The 18,426-nt window shown below is 37.1% G+C and overlaps 1 protein-coding gene across 4 annotated transcripts in view; it reads right to left on the bottom strand.

The window, feature by feature from the left end:
• The window catches only part of ATAD2B (ATPase family AAA domain containing 2B), an 81,874-nt gene that overhangs the window by 26,189 nt on the left and 37,259 nt on the right, over nucleotides 1-18,426 (bottom strand). For 3 of the 4 annotated variants that reach the window (XM_072858429.1, XM_072858427.1, XM_072858426.1), the window contains exons 16-22: nucleotides 15,463-15,774; nucleotides 11,500-11,632; nucleotides 9,401-9,587; nucleotides 8,579-8,764; nucleotides 7,775-7,910; nucleotides 7,260-7,456; nucleotides 4,533-4,692 (exon numbers count right to left, since the gene is read on the bottom strand). In XM_072858429.1, the coding sequence (XP_072714530.1) occupies nucleotides 4,533-4,692; nucleotides 7,260-7,456; nucleotides 7,775-7,910; nucleotides 8,579-8,764; nucleotides 9,401-9,587; nucleotides 11,500-11,632; nucleotides 15,463-15,774 (1,311 nt within the window). The remainder of the gene's footprint in view (nucleotides 1-4,532; nucleotides 4,693-7,259; nucleotides 7,457-7,774; nucleotides 7,911-8,578; nucleotides 8,765-9,400; nucleotides 9,588-11,499; nucleotides 11,633-15,462; nucleotides 15,775-18,426) is intronic. The other variant, XM_072858428.1, reaches the window with a different exon arrangement.

Here is an 18,426-nt window from a genome sequence, read left to right as displayed (position 1 = left end):
TACTACAAATGTATGAAAATGTAGGTGGATCAATACCATAATATGCTCAAAACCACAACCCAGCTATTTAAGAGATATGGGAGTTTTCAGAAGTATAAATTGTTACTTTACTCAGTAGTGGCATTTATAAACAAATACAAACACAGTGAATGGTAAATCAACTTGCAATCCTTAGAAACTTGCTAGAATCAGCAGGTGTAGCCCGTTTCCACTGGCAGATGTACACAGTATAATGGACTACAGTGCAGAGGTTCCCAAAAGTAACAAGAGACTTGTCCAGGAATGAATTTACCCCCTAGGGTCCAGGAACATTCATACAACTATACTGCCTGCAAAATCATACTGGACATCTCCTAAATCTGTAAGGTAGACCTGGCTTGCTTATATTCTTCCCAGGTTTTTTTAACCTTAAATTATTGCTTAGTTTTTATTTAACAACTGCTAGAAAATTCAAAATTGTGCTAAAAGATTACTTTATTGCTTATATTGAATAGCTATTTCTCATTTTAATCCATTCAGAAAAACTGGCAAGAAACAAGCCTCGAGTTTGTTACATTTTCATCTCTATTTGGGGAACAGGACAAAATATATTGCCCACACTGGAAGCCTAAATATGACTCATGAAAAAACATTTTTTTCAGAGAAGACCAGTTCCCATACCTTTGAAACACACAAAATAAATTATTCCAACGCTGTTGAAATTTGAAAAGTAATTGTAACTTAATAAGTAACCTCATATGTGGAGAAAACTGACATCTAGAATGTTGCTTTTCAGTGAAACGTACAACACTCATTGTTTGCTTTTAGTACAAACATATTTAATTTGTCAATTCATCCATACTGAATTACTTTTTCCAGTTGATGGAGGTACTTCAACAGCAAACATCAACATTAATGTCTACAACATATTATACAATTAGCAGATTTAATCTGTTTTAATAATCACTAAAGACAACAATTAAGAATATCAGTGAACATTTATTAAACAAGGTTTATAAATCTAGAAACAGCAAATTTTACAGCTGGAAAAACCACCGAGTGAAAAAGAATATCTAGTATCCAGCTCAAATGAGCCCTACATATGTTTTCTGGGGAAATTTACCACCACTTAAATCAACTGGAAACTAGAAATTTTTACCCACATACATTTGTGAAGCTTTATGTTTTATGATCACAAAAAATACACTGCATTCTTTCCAGATGTAATTTTGTGATACTAGACTTTAAAAAGTTGGTCAGATAATAAGGCTTAAGATGCTCTCGCAAAAGAAAGAGGAAAAAAAAAAAGAAAAAAAAAAGGAAAAATCAAATCAAGAGTATCTGATTCAACTACTACTTTCCTCATATCCTGTGATGGGCAAGACTTTCCCCACAGACAGTGCTTCAAAGACACAAATACTATTATGTCTAACACACAATGGTTATGTTTCCATGCCTTTAAGAACATTTCCTGGTCAAACAACAGAAAGAAAGGAAAAAAAAACCACAAAGAAGCCAGTTTTGAATATCTGTACTGCATATAAAACTAGCTAATCTGGTACTCCAATTGCTTTTCCAACTAAACGACAGGACAGAAGCAGGTACAGTGTGATTCTTCTTCAAATTCAAGCATGAAGCAGAGGCAACCATATATGCCCAGCTTTAAAGAATGTGAACATTTATATAGGTTAATACTCAGTTAATGCATCTGAACGCATGTAATGCTTACTCAGAATAAATATGATGTGCTGTTTCAGCAGTGTATTCATACAAAAGCTCAAGAATTCTTGCATGCCAGAAGAGCATTATATCATCAACTGTTGACAACGCAGAGGACAGAACTATCTTTCATCACCTACTCAATGATGAGAAACTTCAATCCAAAACTTAACCTAGAAATAGCCAGATCCATTTATCCCAGCTCAGTCCTGACAGCAAGGAAACACAAAACGTCCCTATTTTGGTTCCCTACATATATTTGTTAAGACTCTTTCTCTTTGGACAAGCTCAATGAAAACTTCTGCCACTAAGTGTTCCCCAAGCTGTCTTTGCTATTTTATGTTTCTGCCACACTGAACCTGCAACTCATGTTGTTTATGATCCTGAACAGATCTGACCTTAGAAGTCTGTAGTCCCATAACACCTGCTCTAAAACTGAAAAAAAACTCTTCAGACTACATTTCCTAGAATTAAACAACCAAGCCCACAGATCCAAATGGCCTAAAAATGACAACAAAGGGTGTACATTAATGTCAATTTTTCCCAAAGCCCATCACTAAGTCACAAACACACGTAAGTCATATGCAGGAGGTATGTCTGAGAGTCCTCATCTTCTAAGCAGGCGCTCTTCAGAGACACTCAGAATCCCAAGTGTCCATCAAGGGCTTTGATTAGTTCACATCAATTACACATTAGAAGTCCTCAAAAGTGTGTCATCAAGAAGACAGAAAACCTTTTGCTGTATTTTATCAATCTATTTTTTTAGTTGTAAGACGAAATGCATCATAAATTGAAGAAATAAAGTTTATTTTCTACAGATACGAACCAGCACTGGGTTCAAAAGGCAAATGTGAAAAACAAGCGTAACTACTTGACCAGACTATACTGTATCTAGTCCACACATGACACATTTGCAAATGCCTCAGAAAATCAAAACTTTGAGAAGCAGGAAAAATACAGAAAATCAGGCTTTAACTTGGTAAAATGATTTCACAAGATTTAATGAAAAAATTTTTAACGCATTGGACTACATTTGCAGATGGACCCAGATTTCCAAGTATCACATAAAATACAACTACATTAACAGGGTGCTGCTTTGTTGTTTTATTGGTGACTCTGGAAGCTGTCAATGGAAAGGCTTTCTTTTGGCAGTGCACACTATAAGCTAGCAAAGAGTACACAAGATGTTCTTTCCTTAGTTTTGAATGTGAACAGCTTTTACATGCATTCCAACCTACAAATTCCATTTTAATTGAAAGCATCCCATCACACTTTGCCAAGACAACACCTTCTCATCTTTCCTAATCAGCTGCAACTGACTTCCTTGCCTGCTGATAAGGATAAGGAATTGGCCAGATGGTTGCACTCAAAGAGTTGTGGTCAACGGCTTAATGCCCAAGTAGAGACCAGTGACAAGTGGTGTTCCTCAGGGGTCGGTATTGGGACCAGCGCTATTTAACATCATTGTCGGCGACATGGACAGTGGGATTGAGTGCACCCTCAGCAAGTTTGCCGACGACACCAGGCTGTGTGGTGCGGTCAGCACACTGGAGGGAAGGGATGCCATCCAGAGGGACCTGGACAGGCCTGACGGGTGGGCCTGTGCAAACCTCATGAAGTTCAACAAGGCCAAGTGCAAGGTCCTGCACATGGGTCGAGGCAATCCAAGCACAAATACAGGCTGGGTGGAGAATGGACTGAGAGCAGCCCTGAGGAGGAGTTGGGGGTGCTGGCTGATGAGAAGCTCAACATGACCCCGCAACATGCGCTTGCAGCCCAGAGAGCCAACCGTATCCTGGGCTGCATAAAAAGAAGCGTGGCCAGCAGGTCGAGGAAGGTGATTCTCCCCCTCTACTGCGCTCCCATGAGACCCCACCTGGAGTACTGCGTTCAGCTCTGGGGCCCCCAAAATAAGGAGAACATGGACCTGTTGGAGCGAGTCCAGAGGAAGGCCATGAAGATCATCAGAGGGCTGGAGCACCTCTCCTATGAAGACAGGCTGAGGGAGTTGGGGTTGTTCAGCCTGGAGAAGAGAAGGCTCCAAAGAGACCTTATAGCAGCCTTCCAGTACCTGAAGGGGGCCTACAAGAAAGCTGGAGAGGGACTCTTTACAAGGGTGTGTAGTGATAGGACAAAGGGTAATGGTTTTAAACTGAAAAAGGGTAGGCTTAGATTAGATCTAAGGAAGAAATTCTTCACTATGAGGGTCGTGAAGCACTGGAACATGTTGCCCAGAGAAGCTGTGGATGCCCCATCCCTGGAAGTATTTAAGCCCAGGTTGGATGGGGCTTTGACCAACCTGGTCTAGTGGAGAGTGTCCCTGCCCATGGCAGAGGTCTTGGAACTAGATTATCTTTAAGGTCCCTTCCAACCCAAACCATTCTATGATTCTATGATTTGTCCTGTTTTATTTCTGTCCCCAAATATATAGTTCTTAATTTCTATGTGTGAATTTCATGTTCTAAGCCAATGTGGAAATAAAGCAGGCCACTGCCAGACTGCATGCAGGATTCTCTACAGAGCTCTCCAAATTACGTTGGGGTTTTGTTGCATATACAAATTCTATTCACTGAAAAGGAGCTATCAAATTTGAAAAGGAACTACAAAACCTAATTTATTAGAAAACAACTCTGAATGCTGTAGTTCTCCTGCTCTTACAATGTCCCCGTAGTGCACCACATGCCTCAGAATGCTAAAAGCACAGACCCTCGGGACTTGCTTATCCTAATTATCACATAGCATGCAGTTTATTTAAATGCCTGAATAGTAACCAAATACGTGATTAAATACCAGGCTTTTGGGTTTAGGTAGACCAACACAAAGTAGGTCCTTACCTCCAGGATCTTTGTCTGGATTGTACTCCAATGCATTGCTGCAGATCAGGTCAATATCTGTTAGGAAATCCTTGGCTGTTAAGTAGTTGTGTTTATCAATTTTGGTTATTACTGTTGATAGGTCCATTGGCTCTTTGATAACTTCAAGGTAATCTGAAACCTATAAACAAACAGCATATAGAAATGACACAGGACCATATGCATTCCATTTGAACACTGCCAATGACACATCTTTATACTCGTATTCATTCCACATGCTTAGCTCTAATACATTAACTAAACATTTTGATTTCTAAACAAATTTATGTTGAAAAAGGAAGTTTTATCAGACTAAATAAAACACAGGACTTTCAAAGCTACTTTTTCTTCAGTAGCTCACCAGTTTATCTTTCAAAATTAATTTAATGGTTTTTTTGAGGCAAAACATTTTAACATAAATGTATTTTTTAATTTTATTTAGACTGATTTTTTTTTTTAATAGTGTTATAACACTGCCTTGGGTTAGAAAGGCAAAAACAACCAGCCTAACTCAAAACTCTAGGAAAAACTAGGGAAGCTGTATTTTGTTCGCCTTGTAGGTAAAGTTCTCATTAAACTGAACAGTCAAATTATCAGCTTTTAAATTTCTTCTATTGAATAGTTTCTTCAATCACTCGTTCAACAAAAAAAGTCAGGTTTTATCGATTGAAGACATTAGATTGACTGTACAGAAGGGCAGTCTAAAGAGACAGCCTTGTGTCAGAGTTCACAGCCTACTATGAGCTTAGCTCGTAACTGGAGACTGAGCAACCACTAGAGTACACTAAAAAGTATTTAACACAATGATACCATAAGGGGCTCAACCTTGATAGTCAAATACATCAGCACAGCTGCTGTAACAAAGTTCATAAAAAAAAAAAATCTATGAATTTGTTATTTACTTCAAGGAGAAAAACCCTATACTTGAATGTTTCAATGTGATTAAGATTACGATCAATTAAAAATACTGGCAGCCTCAGAAACAGTATTGCGTTTTTTCTTTTGAAATCACCTACATATGATGGTAGCTGCCAAAATACTGAAGAGTTAAATACCTATTCAGATCAAGCCATAATGGCTCTGTAAGAACTTTTTTTTAAATAAAGTATCTGTAGACATTCATACAAAAATTTATTACAACATAAAGTAACATTAATGCATTACTTCAGTGGACAGCAGTCTATCACCTAATTCCTTAAACATACGCATTGAAATTTATGATGAAAAATTAAAATGGCAAAAATTCTCTTTTTGTCTCCCTCTATGGAACCATTATGAGAATTGGTTCAGTGATTGGAAAGCCAAGCCACGGGCTTCCTTTTCTGGTTAGCACATGATCAGAAAGAATCTTCACTGGAAACTGTAAACATTGCTGCTGAATTAGTCAGGAAAATCCTTGACTTATCACAGAGCAGCATTCTCTGCAACACATGTAGGAGTGGAACTAACTTAACACATTTTCTCAGGAAGTCAAGCAGAGAGGCTGTTCTAGGAAAGGAAAGGACAGTCCTGTGCTTAAAGGCACCATGTGGGACGAAAAGGATTACATTTGATTTATAGTGCTGTGATATATTAGCAGGGATTTTGTCAAGTCTTTAAATAACAAATTCACATTTTGATTCTCCATCTACAAAACAAGGAAGGTAAATTGTTTTTTCTTTATGTGCCCTTATTCATGTAAGTTTAGACCGCAAGTTCTTTGGGGAAAGAAACTGCCTTTACTACAAGTATGAAGGGTTTCCTACAATACTGGACCTCCCAAGCAGTTTCATTTAAAAAAAAAAAAAAAAAAAAAATCAAAGTTACTGCTCAGACCATGCTCACGCTGTTAAGCTGCCACGTTAAAGAGCTCTAGTCAGTCTTTCAAAAAGTCAGCTACAGAACACTATGGAAAACTCAAATTAAGAAAGGACTGCATGGGCCCATAAAAGATACCTGTTCCATCCCGCATGGAATTTACACTGCAAATCTGCTTTTTACAATGCTGTATTTTTAATGTCCCATATTCATCTCTTAATGACTTCCAAAAGAGATGCTTCTCTTTAGAAGCAATTAAGTGGGGTTTTTTTAATTAGCAAGCTTGCAAAGCTTGCAAGTGGGCCAACATCTGATCTCAAAGTCAGGCTGAACACAATCCTATTCATATAATAGCACCTGAAAATAGATTTGCAGATCGAACTGTCTCAGTTAGGTGTGCACACTCCATAATCGACCAGTTAATGCCTTATAATGTGCTACCATCTGTGATTAATGGCATCCACAAGCATTACTGCTGAAATTATTCAACAATACCATTAATGCTGAATACATTATAGAACACAGATCACTTTCCCAATATTAGCATGCGTATAGGATTACAATGTTGTAAAAGCTTTTATTAAAGAATTATATTTATGGTTTCAAATATTTCAGGAGCACTGGTACGGATAGGAGTGGTGGCATTTTTAAATGTTGAATTCAGTTATAAAATTGACAGGAATGCACAAGGTTTTTCAGTAGGTCACTGGTATAGCCAAAGAACATGTTCCAACTCCCTGCATCACAGATGAGGCTGTGACTATCTCACCAGCTAAAAATCAGCATTTTAGATTGGAAAGATCATGGATCAAACACTTATTTTTCTTATTAACTTATCCATTTCCTTTTTTTAATTTATATTCTTTTTCTAATAGTTTCAACTTCATTGTTTGCACATTACTGAAACAAGACCTCTTCAATATCCACCGGTTTGCTGAAGATGTTAAAGCGTTTGTCTGTGGCCAGTCTCTTGGTAACATCCCTGAGAAACAACCGCAGCTCTCTCAAAGTGTTCTCTTCCTGGTCCTCCATTCGCTGTTTTTCTGCTTCTGACAGCTCACGGGCAGGACACGGCAGTGCAAGAGGAAGAACTTCCAGAGCACGAAGAGCTAGGGAAAAAAAAAAAAAAAAAAGAAGTCAGACAATGGAAATATTAACACCACAGTGGCTCTTGGGATTATGCCACTGCAAATTTCATTATATATTTAATCTGCCTCATCGATCTATCACTGCATTCTTAACCCCACAGCTCTCCATTTTGCAAAACTGATAACTGTAATGCACGACATTTATACTGGGCACTGATTAACACTGTCAAATGCTAATTACACCAACTGTCATGTACCCACACCTTTTGAAAAAGGAAAATATCACCAAAAAAAACATTCAGATCACATTATTATTGGTTTTACTGTAACTTAGTTTACCAGCCTGTTTCCTTCTTGGTGGGGGCATTGCTGCCTCATCAAGAATTAACCCTTTGAAAAATCGCAATCTGTCGTCTTCACTTGGTCTTTGAATATAAAAAACCTCTTCATACTGGATTCTGAAAATACATTTCACCTAAAAAAAAAAAAACAAAAAACAAAAAACCAAAACCACAAAGCCATATGAAAATTGAGCCCCCACTCAAAAATATATGATTAATGACTATATTAAAACACTAGTCACAAACTTTTCAAAATTAGCCACAGGAGAGAAGATAGTAAACTCCACCAAAAGTGATGTTCATAGCCTAGGAAAAACAAATACTTGTAATTCTCACTGAATTTTCTGTAGTAACTAAACTTGTAGTATCCCATGATCCTAACAATGGCCATCTCAGCAGTGAAAAGAAGAGAACAGGCAGGAGGGAAAAAAAAAAAATGTTGAGGAAAAAAATAGGAACTCCCTCCCCCATCCTGAACCTCAGAGGATATACAGCTAAAAGTCAGGCCTTTAGACTAAATCTGCATTTAATTACACTGGCATAATTTGTCAAAATGAACAAATGACAAAATGAACAATTTTGTCTTCTCAGCAAAGTAGCATGGCGATTATGAAAACTGATAATATGGACGTACATCCCTCATTAAAGAAAACTACAAACATTTAATTAATATTAATTTTTCAGTTTGACATATTTAAAATTAAGTTAGAAAATCAGTGCAAAACACACTGTTTTTACATGATCAAAACATTCTGAAGAGCACATACCTCCCTAACAACGCCTCCTTCCACAATAAACTTACCTCTTCAGGCAATTCGCTATACATGGACTCAGAGGTAGACAGTAGAAATATAGGGGAGAAAGATGGTATATCTTGCAGCAAAGTTAGAAAAGTAGCTCTCACAGTTTCACTGACAGCTTCCCACCAATCACCAATATGAGGCATGTAAACAATACTTGGTACTGTTCTTCGAGCTTCACGAAAGATCTAATGAAAAGAAACAGTAGTATTTAAACTAAGAAACTAATTGTTATTATCACTTGTGAGTAATAAAATTCTTGTGGACTAGGAAATGACTCGTGTTTGTGGTATTTTATATACAAATGTTCCAGTAAAATAAAATTATCTAATGATAAAGGCTTTCTAAACAAGTGTTTGTGACTGTTAGCTGTACCATTCAATTATTTTGCATCAATGTGCTAGGGAGACTACAAAACAACTATTTGTCATATATATTTTAAAAACTTGCTAAGACCATGCAAAATGCACCACAAACTGTTCTGAAACCTAAAATGTTTTAAACTAAGTAAACGAACCTAGAACCACAGCACACCAATTCATACACGAGCTAATAAAATGAAAATCAGGAACAGAATACCCAGATTAAGCTTACTTGACATTAGGTATGTGACTGAGGGGGCAAGTTAAAAATGTAATTACTCTCACTAGTCAGCAGAGAGATCTCAATCACCCTCTAGAGACCCCTTTAAACACGAAAATAGGAGGAGCCTATAAAAACCTGGCTTTTAAGTTACATTCCAGTTAGCTGCCTTTATATTGATGCAACTAATCCTGTTCCAGAATTACATAATTTACTAATTACAAGAGAATCTGAAATGTCACCTGTGCACACGATTCTTCAGGCGTTTTGGCACTGACTGAATAAAGTGCTGGCAGATCTAGCCTGTGTACAGAGAATTTTTCAAGAGTGTGCAATAGTGCTGGAGCAAGGTGCGAAGTCTGACCCGAACCTCTCTCTCCAGATAGCAGTAATCTTGGTCTGTAAGAGGTTGGCTGGTGATAAGCTGACCTGCAGCAAAACAACAGTTACAAAATACAATTAACATGCTGATGTTATTAATGGATGGATATATAAAATAAGGTTTTTTTAGAATCCAAAAGACCTTCAGTAATGGTTAATAGTTTCCTACAATGCCCTTAAAAGATTCAACTAACTCTAGTATACCTCAAAACTACTCCAAGTCTCAATAACTCGAGCTTTGTCTATTCTTTGATTTCACAACAATTTAATTCAAACTCATCTGTGCAAAGCTATGCACATATCAAATTCATGAAAGCTTTGATTATAAGCAGTTTATTTAAAAACAATTCCTTGATCATATAAAAAGACTTAGTGGACTTCCAGTGAAGATATCTATTTAATCATTCCTAGTTCAGTCCTAACTACCAAAGCATCTCTTTCATAGCCTCAGGAATCCCAGGTCAATACATTCATCCTTAATGTGCTACCCAAGATTTCCAAGAACCACCTAACATTTCAATATTTTGTTTGTTTAAGAAATAAGACCTGCAGTAGGATTAATATCACTATGCAACTTTTATTTTAGCATCTTTATATGCTTCTATTCAGTAGATTTCCAGATAGAAGAAAGATTTTTAAAGGAAAAACTGCAAAGGTAAACTTATTCTTTGTTTTCACTGCTGAGAAGAAATCCTAAGGAGTCAATGCAAGGATTTTTGGGTTTTTGTTTGTTTGTTTGGGGGACGAGTGAGACATGGAGAGAAACATTAGGTTTTTCCATTAAAAGTCTTTTCCATTTATAGAAAATTGATTATGAAACAAGAAAGTTTTTAAATTAATTTGCATTTTGTCTCATTAAGGCATTTTTATCTGCACATCAATCAGCTCAGGCAGTGAAACAAGACTGGCTGGTTTTATTTCAGGTTAAATATTTTGTAACAGCTATGAACATTGCTGACCTTTGGCTTTTCAGTTCTGATGGAAGTTACACAGACAGATAGCAATCAAAAATGCTCAGAAAGACAGATTAAGGGAGGCTTACATACTTCATAAAAATAAACATGCTCTTCGAGATTATTTTATTTAGACACACAATTTAGACACACAAACAAATACTGTTGTTTGGGTTTGGGTTCCCCCTCCCACCCTCACAACAAAAGCTTAAATTTGGCATTAAAATATTTGACTATGTACCTCAAACTATTTGAACTTAAATTCTTATTTTCAAGCTTAAATTTCCATAAAATGCTGTTCTGGCATCACTCTTTAGCACAAAAATTTTAGCAGTTTTCCACAAGATGGCTCTACTAAACAGTACTACTACTGAACAGTTTTCCTAACCTCATTTTCTTTATTTAGCAAACTCCCTGCAGAACCCACCACATAAAGTAGTCTAAAACTATTCTTAATACAAAACAAAGAAATGTTAGTTTATTACTGTTAATAACTGTAGCCAGTCCAATTCATACAGGGAAGACTCATCCAAATTTCACACACTTTCTAAACTCCCATTTTCCCAAACCCTTCCATGAAAAAAAAGATGTTAAAAATGCTGAATGCATTAATTATATAATGCATCCAAACCACTGTGTACACTGAAGCTCAACAATACTTTAGACCAAGAAAAAGCAAAGCATACCTCCAAAATATTCCTACATACCTCTCTTCCCAGTTCTTAATCTTTCAAATCAAAATGGCTTGTTACAATTAAGAATTTCTATTAACATCCTTACTTCTAAGCTACACCAGTCTGTTGCAAAATATTTCTGATTAGTGCATCTAGGATGCAGCCTTTCCTAAGACCATTCACATATCTAAAACTCTTGTCCATATACTTACATGTTTCTATCACAGAATACCATTGCCACCACAAAGCAAAAGATCATCTTTGTTACCTCTCCTGATGTAAGAATTTCATGGTTTTACCTATGTGGTTATATGCATTTAGAGAAACACTCACATTGTAAAATGAAGGTAGGGTTTATGTATAGCAGCTGATGACTGTTTCTTTGGTGATCCTGAGTGACAGCTCGTCTCAAAAATTGATGAAGCATTCTCATCTTCACTATCATCTAATATTAGACTTGGTACATCTGTTCCAAGAAATACATTAATTAGAATCTTATCACTTCTAACTACACACACAACAAACAAGAAAAGACATTACAATTTTCTTCATGTAAATTATAACACATTTTCAAGTGCAGAAAAAATGAGTTAAAACTGTCTAAATATCAGAACACCAAATAGTAAGTACTTATTACTTCAAAAACCAAAACAAATTAAATATTGCAGAAGTCTAATCATAATTACAATCTTTTTTTTTAAACCATCAAGCAGAACAACTTCACGAATACAACAAATGTTTTAACTTGTTATGAAACGCTTCCTTTGGTTTTATTTCACAGCTAGAGGTTTTTCAAGGATAAAGTTATAAAATCTATAATTCCTCAGACTATTCTACTAGAATTCTGTAGTTATTTATTTGTTCTAAGTGCCCAAATTTTTACAGGTACATTTCTTCCAAAATTATTCTCAGCACGACTACCTAGATAATGTATGTTTATGAAGAATTGTTTTCTACCCTCTGATAATCTGCCAAAGAGTATCAAATTACTTTTTATGAAAATCAGTTCAATTCTTTCCACGTTCATATACTATACCTTAATCTATTTTAATTCCTTTGCTAATATAGTAGCATAATGAACTGAAGTACTTTCTATATAGACATTCAGAAACAAAAGGCTAAAAGACTGATTACATTCAAAAGACAGACTGCAGGGACAAACAACTGCAAAAAATACAAATATGGCACTAAACCAAAACAACCAGTTGATGGTTGAAAATCAGGTCCAGCTAAATTAGCTACCAGAGCTGCAACGGGATTAAGAGTAGACTGCTGCAATTTGATAATGGGAAACAAGATCTTTATTTGGCCCAGGAAAGGAGTTTAGTTGATGTTACCCTAAGCAAGCCACACATTCTCATTCCCATAGAGAAATCAGTCTGCAACGATGGGATGAAAATGGTCACAGCCACTCAGCTGTACAGTAAGAGCAGTGCAGAGGCCAGGTCTCCTGAGGAACAAAATGCTCTGCGATGGATGGGCAGCATTTCTGAGAGCAGCCCAGAGTCACTGCGACACGCTGCTGCTCAGGACAACCACCGGACAGCCTAACAGTAGCTCAAGCTGGCCACAGCCACTTAGAAAAATGGACTGCTGCGAAATGGAAGTGTGAAATAGAGAGATCCAAGTGTTATTCTCAAACATATGACCCACCACATGATTTGCCTGATTTACATGAAGCCATGGCACAGGTACGGCTACACTGAGCAAACCACTACCCCGGGACAAACGAATCAACTTCAGGGCAGCGTTAACTGTTGGACAGAGACGCCATCTAAGGGCTATGCGTCTAGGTATATGATCCCAGGAAAAATGCTTAAGAGACAGCAAAGGTTCCCTTAGTTGGCTGTGTGATGTAAAACTGGATTCAGAGTAGGCTGGGAAGGAATAATATTCTGCTGCTATGGGATGAGGACATATCACATCCCTTGGCAAGGCATGACACAGTCACACACCTGACAATCATTTCTCAGGGGGCAAAGATAAAAAAGGCTTGCAGACCCCAACCAGTGGCCAAAAGCTAGTCGATAGCAAGAAAAAGCAGGTCAGAAACTGCTAGACATTTAGCTCTGGGCAAGGATAGAAGCATTCAAATCAACTGGACACAGGCCTCCTAATTCTTGGCTCACTGCAGTCCCTAAACAGGCAGAATTTTTGCTATACCAAATGTAGACCCATAGAGTATGTCCTATGCTCATGCACTGGACACAGCTTTCGCTTCCTAAAATATATAATTATTTTAAAAGTCAGCCCATCTTTTAATCCCAAGCATCATTCTGTGACATCGCTTGAGCACCTGAGTCACTGAATTACGAGAAACAGGAATCACTAGTGAACTGCAAAGACACATAGAAAACTAGATTTGCAGATTTTAAGTACGCCAGTAAACATCTGCCATATACCTGGCTCTGAATTCAAGAAACTGATGCCTTAGTGTGTAATCTACATTTACGTTTAAAATCATTGTATATGAAAGTGGATTTTGCTGTTTTTAACACAGATTAAGCTTATTATTCAATATTTTCTTGGGTTTAAGAGGTAAGAAGAAAAACTAAGGTACAGAAGAAACTTCAAAAGAAACCTTAGTTCTTATATCTTCAAAATCAATTATCTACAAACTTTTAAGAGTAACCATAGAGGCAGAATTATCTATAGTAAAACTATTTAGCTCAATGAATGCTTCCAAACTCACTTTGTTAGCACTAATGCACAGAAATAAATAGGAATGTAAAGAATGTAACAAAAGAAAATATTCTGAACTAGCACTTTACAACAGACACAGAGACACCTGATTCAATTCTTCAGCAATACTGACAATCTCTAAGTTGGGCATTACCAACAGGTTAACAGTATACAAAGAGACTTAAGCATCTTAAACAACTTTGGTTACGAGAACCTAATACGGTCGAGGGAGCCTAATACGATCTAACTGCAGCTGCAAACCAGCTCACTTCCCCCTACCCACCACCACACGCTCCAAGGCCCCATCTCGTGCCAACTCCAACACTTGTTAAAACCTCCAGCTATCTCACAGTCAGCAGAAAACTAACCCAACAAATATACATCATTTTTGGATGAGTTTGCTGGCTAAAATGGTTTAACAAAGGGTCTGACGTACTAAAGTAAGTGCAAGGGATAGAGCAAAAATGCACAGCTGGGCTGGAGGAACCGGCAGCAGCCAGCACAAGGATCAGCTTTAAGCTGCCTGGGCTGCAGTCTGAAAGCGTGCTCTGGAATAGGAATGAAAAGAAAGCCATGGCTGTCACAGATTTGCTTTATGGCTGGGCTGTTTTCAAGTTAATCACACACAACCACGAGTACTGTTTACGGGGGGGGACGGGGGGGGGGTGGCGATCCCAGATAAGAACAGTAGAAAATAGTATGCCAGAATAAGTAGGTATCAAAAACCAAGATATCTTGCTCAACATTTAACTTCCAAGAAATGACGAGAGTAACTATTAAAGTATGTCTCAGAACAGCTGGGTAAAAAAAACCCAGAACCTATTGACTCACTGCCAGTCAAAACAGTCAGTCGCATTCCTTCTTATTCCCTGCTTCCTCAATGCACTCACATTGCTCCCATTGCAGCAGGGTTCCGGCATACATCTGACCCCTTAGCGAGTTGATTTTACTCACTAATTTGGCAAAAAGCTAACAAAACAGCCAATAGTTCTCCACTTGCTAAGCCAGCAGAATCAACTCAGAGGATCAGGAGTGCATCAGGCCAGTTCAAGGGGAGGGAAGCCCCAGGACTTTCTCCTTAACCAGTAGATGACCACTACATAGGCTCAGGTATCTCGGCTAACCACAGTCTCACCTGCTGAGCTGCGAGCTCCCCATAGCACTCCTTTGCAGCCTGCTTCTGCACCATCAACAAGCGAAAGATTGGGGACAGCTAACTGACACTCAGGACAAGAGCACCAATTTCAGGTCCTAACACACTGAGCAACATCACCTCACTAATTTCTTTTGTTCCAGCATCTGATTATGCCCCGTAATTTCTCATATTTAGACTGCAAATTACTTGGGGGTTCTCCTTTTTTCAGATGACACTCACTCCTATGGGATCTTGGTCTATATAGGTCAGTTTATTAAATTCCACAGCGCCTTGGAATCAGCACAAATAATTAAACAACATCCAAGCAAATTGTATTTATGTACTACCAACACTGAACCAAATACTCATCATGTTTAAGGCCAGCAATACCAGAAAGCCAGTTGAAATCTTTCCGAATTGAAACACCATTTGCAAAAACAAACAAAAAAACCCAAAAAAACCACCTCCAAGCCACATACCTTCACTTTTGTCACCCTGGCTAAATTCCGCATGAGGAAACACTTTGTGTAAAACCTCAAGAAGGTTAGTGAAGGTACGTTCCAACAGTGGTCTGATCACAGGAGATAACGCATGTCCTGAAGATGTCACGGCACGTTGGGAAGCAGGCACAATATTCTGCATTGCATGATAAAAGTCCTGCGCGCTGAGAACTACTGAGGAAACATCAAGCTGTAGTTTCTGACTGCTCACATAAATCTGGGGATAGCGTCGTCTCAGGGCAATCAAGGCAGCCTCAGTGCAAAGTGCTTTTATGTCAGCTCCACAGTACCCTAGTGCACACAAAAACAAAAATATCCATGAAATAGCATTGCTGTGCTAAGAATATTTCAAACATGCCTAAAGCTAAAAACAATCAGTAATACTTAATTGTCAAGTTCCACAAAGCATCTGCCGAAATGTATCAGGTCATAATCCAGTGACAGTGTTGTGTACAAAGAAATTATGTACAGGTATATTGAAATATAGTAAGAAATGAATTCCACGTTGAGGTTAAAATGACCTATGTTTTCACTATATAGTGTGATACATAGTGTATTTTCAGCCCAGGGTTATAGGTCTGTCATCGCTCTTTCTTCTTCCTTAATATTGTCTGAAGTATGTGTGCAATTTTAACAGGCTAGCCCCTCTCCTCCTTTTTACTTTAATATCTCTACATGAATATATTTTTTAATAGCAAGGTAATTTTGTTATACTGGATGAACATCACTGACTTTAAACTTTTACAGACTGAGAAAATGAGCAGTATAAAGAAAAATGTTTCATGAGTAGAATATGGAAGAGATGAAATACCCTGTTAAAAAAGCATACTGTGGACTCTTGGAACAATGTGAACTTTTACTATCAAGAAAAATGTTTCAGACTTTTTAGAGTTTCATTATTTTACCAATATAATCGAAAGAGTAGAAAAAACTATTAAAAAGCATTAGAATTTTAATTTAGCCTAGCTTCATAAATATCTACAGGTGGCTACCTATAATTGCTTAATCATCATTACTGAAAAACACAGATCTGATAATTATGAAATACTGAGAGACTTAATACCTCTGTGTCTTTTGCAGTACTAATGGTTTGGGGTTTTTCCCCAGAGCTAGAAATTAGATTTCAAATTTTTCTGTATCTCTCAGCAAGACACATTAATATGCCACTGTATTTTGTAGCACCATAGCTCCATCTTTCAAAAAATGTACATTATTCCAGTGGGAAAACTCTTTTAGAGAATTATAGTCACTATAGGGAAACGTGTTGCACTGAGGTATTGCACATAAAAGTTCAGTGTTACAACGAAATGTTTATAGAAGCTAATTAACCAATTCTTTAGTTAAATTATTCTCAATCAACTTTTTTTTAACCAGACTTCCTCCTCCCTGCCAGGTCTCACACCATTTGCACTACTTCTACTCTATTTTTTATTGGTCTTTTGGCAGCGCCAAGTCCCAAACCTGAAGCCTGCCTTTCTTCTCTCTCTTTATCCTCTGATGTTCTTTCAGTGCTGCTGGCAAACATATTTTTACAAGATCCATACAGCAACAAGGAACAAAGCTGATCCCATACACAGTGTTGAAAAATAAAAAAGGAAGCAATTAATACAGAAGATAGACAATTTTCCATCCCCATCTTTCAGACAGAGAAATTTGGGGGATAATAATAAAAGACACCAACTTTTCAGCTATAAAGATGACTTAATTCAGCTGAGACTTCAAATTCCACCTGAGTTTCTCATATATACTTGAAAATAATTTTTAAAAAACAAAACACCACCTCTGATGGAAGATCACCATAAATATCAGATTCCTTCTGTAACTTTTAAACTAAGCTTTCCAATTTTATAAAAAGGTTAGTAGCTATAATTGTGTAAACTTGATGAGCACATACTGTGACTGTTAACTAAAAAGTATGTAGCAATCCAAATTCACAAGTTACCTTGAAATAAATATACATGACATTTGAAAAATGTTCAAATCCATTATATTAATCAATAGGCAACTAATTATTTTCAGCACTAAGGTTATGTTTGTTTGTTTTTTTTAATTAACCCTCATCATGAAATCAAAATCATGCAGGCACACTCCAATCAACCATGTGAACCAATTAAAGAGTAGCTACAGGTGCAAAGAAATCAAAACCAAAGCTTTTCCTCAAAATTCTGTTTTGTTCTTTCAGTACCAGGTATCACATTCCCGTTTAAATTGGTCCACTTCTCATCTAACAAGCATACTGGATTAAACAAAAATTTCGGGGGGGCACTAAACCAAAGCTTAAATCAAAGATGTGCTAAAGATATATAGCACCCTGAATGCCTGTCACCTTAAAAACTAGTTTAGTATCTTCATGACAAAAGATTCGGCAGCTCAGGAGCTATATCTTTTCCAATTTTTCTATTAATAAATGCTGTAATATCACTTTCTAACAGTCATTTTAATCACCGCTTGTACATCTCCAAAGAATTGCAAAAATTAGGAAATAATAGCCTGTAGCCTATTTTTAAAATTAAATTCTCAGGTGATCAGATACACAATTAGTCTCCATTTCTACTTTTCATTTCTCAGGAGCAATTACATTTGAAGACTAATAATTGGTGTCTCTTTTTGAGGGACTCTCTTGTGCATACTGTACATCCATTTCAGTGACAGGAAAACTGCAAAAATCCTGTATCTTGTGAACCACTAAAAAGCATTTTATTTCTAAGAAGTAAATGCACACTGATTAAGAGGAAAAAAAACATGAGTAAAGTATTGTCAAAGCAAAATAAAATGTATCACACCAACAGTAAATAACCTGAATTTATTTTTGCCCAAATTGACACTATAATATAAAAACACGGTTCAGTGCATTTGCTTCCATTTTTGAAGCATCTCACAAAGGATTTGGCAGGCAAAATGTACTGGCACACCTTAACTTAGCATAACACAAGTATTCTTGTC

The sequence above is a fragment of the Ciconia boyciana genome, chromosome 3 (assembly GCF_034638445.1).
Source record: "Ciconia boyciana chromosome 3, ASM3463844v1, whole genome shotgun sequence".
Lineage (NCBI taxonomy): Eukaryota > Metazoa > Chordata > Aves > Ciconiiformes > Ciconiidae > Ciconia > Ciconia boyciana.
Note: the sequence above shows the minus strand (reverse complement) of the source record. Positions and strands in the feature narration are given on the sequence as shown.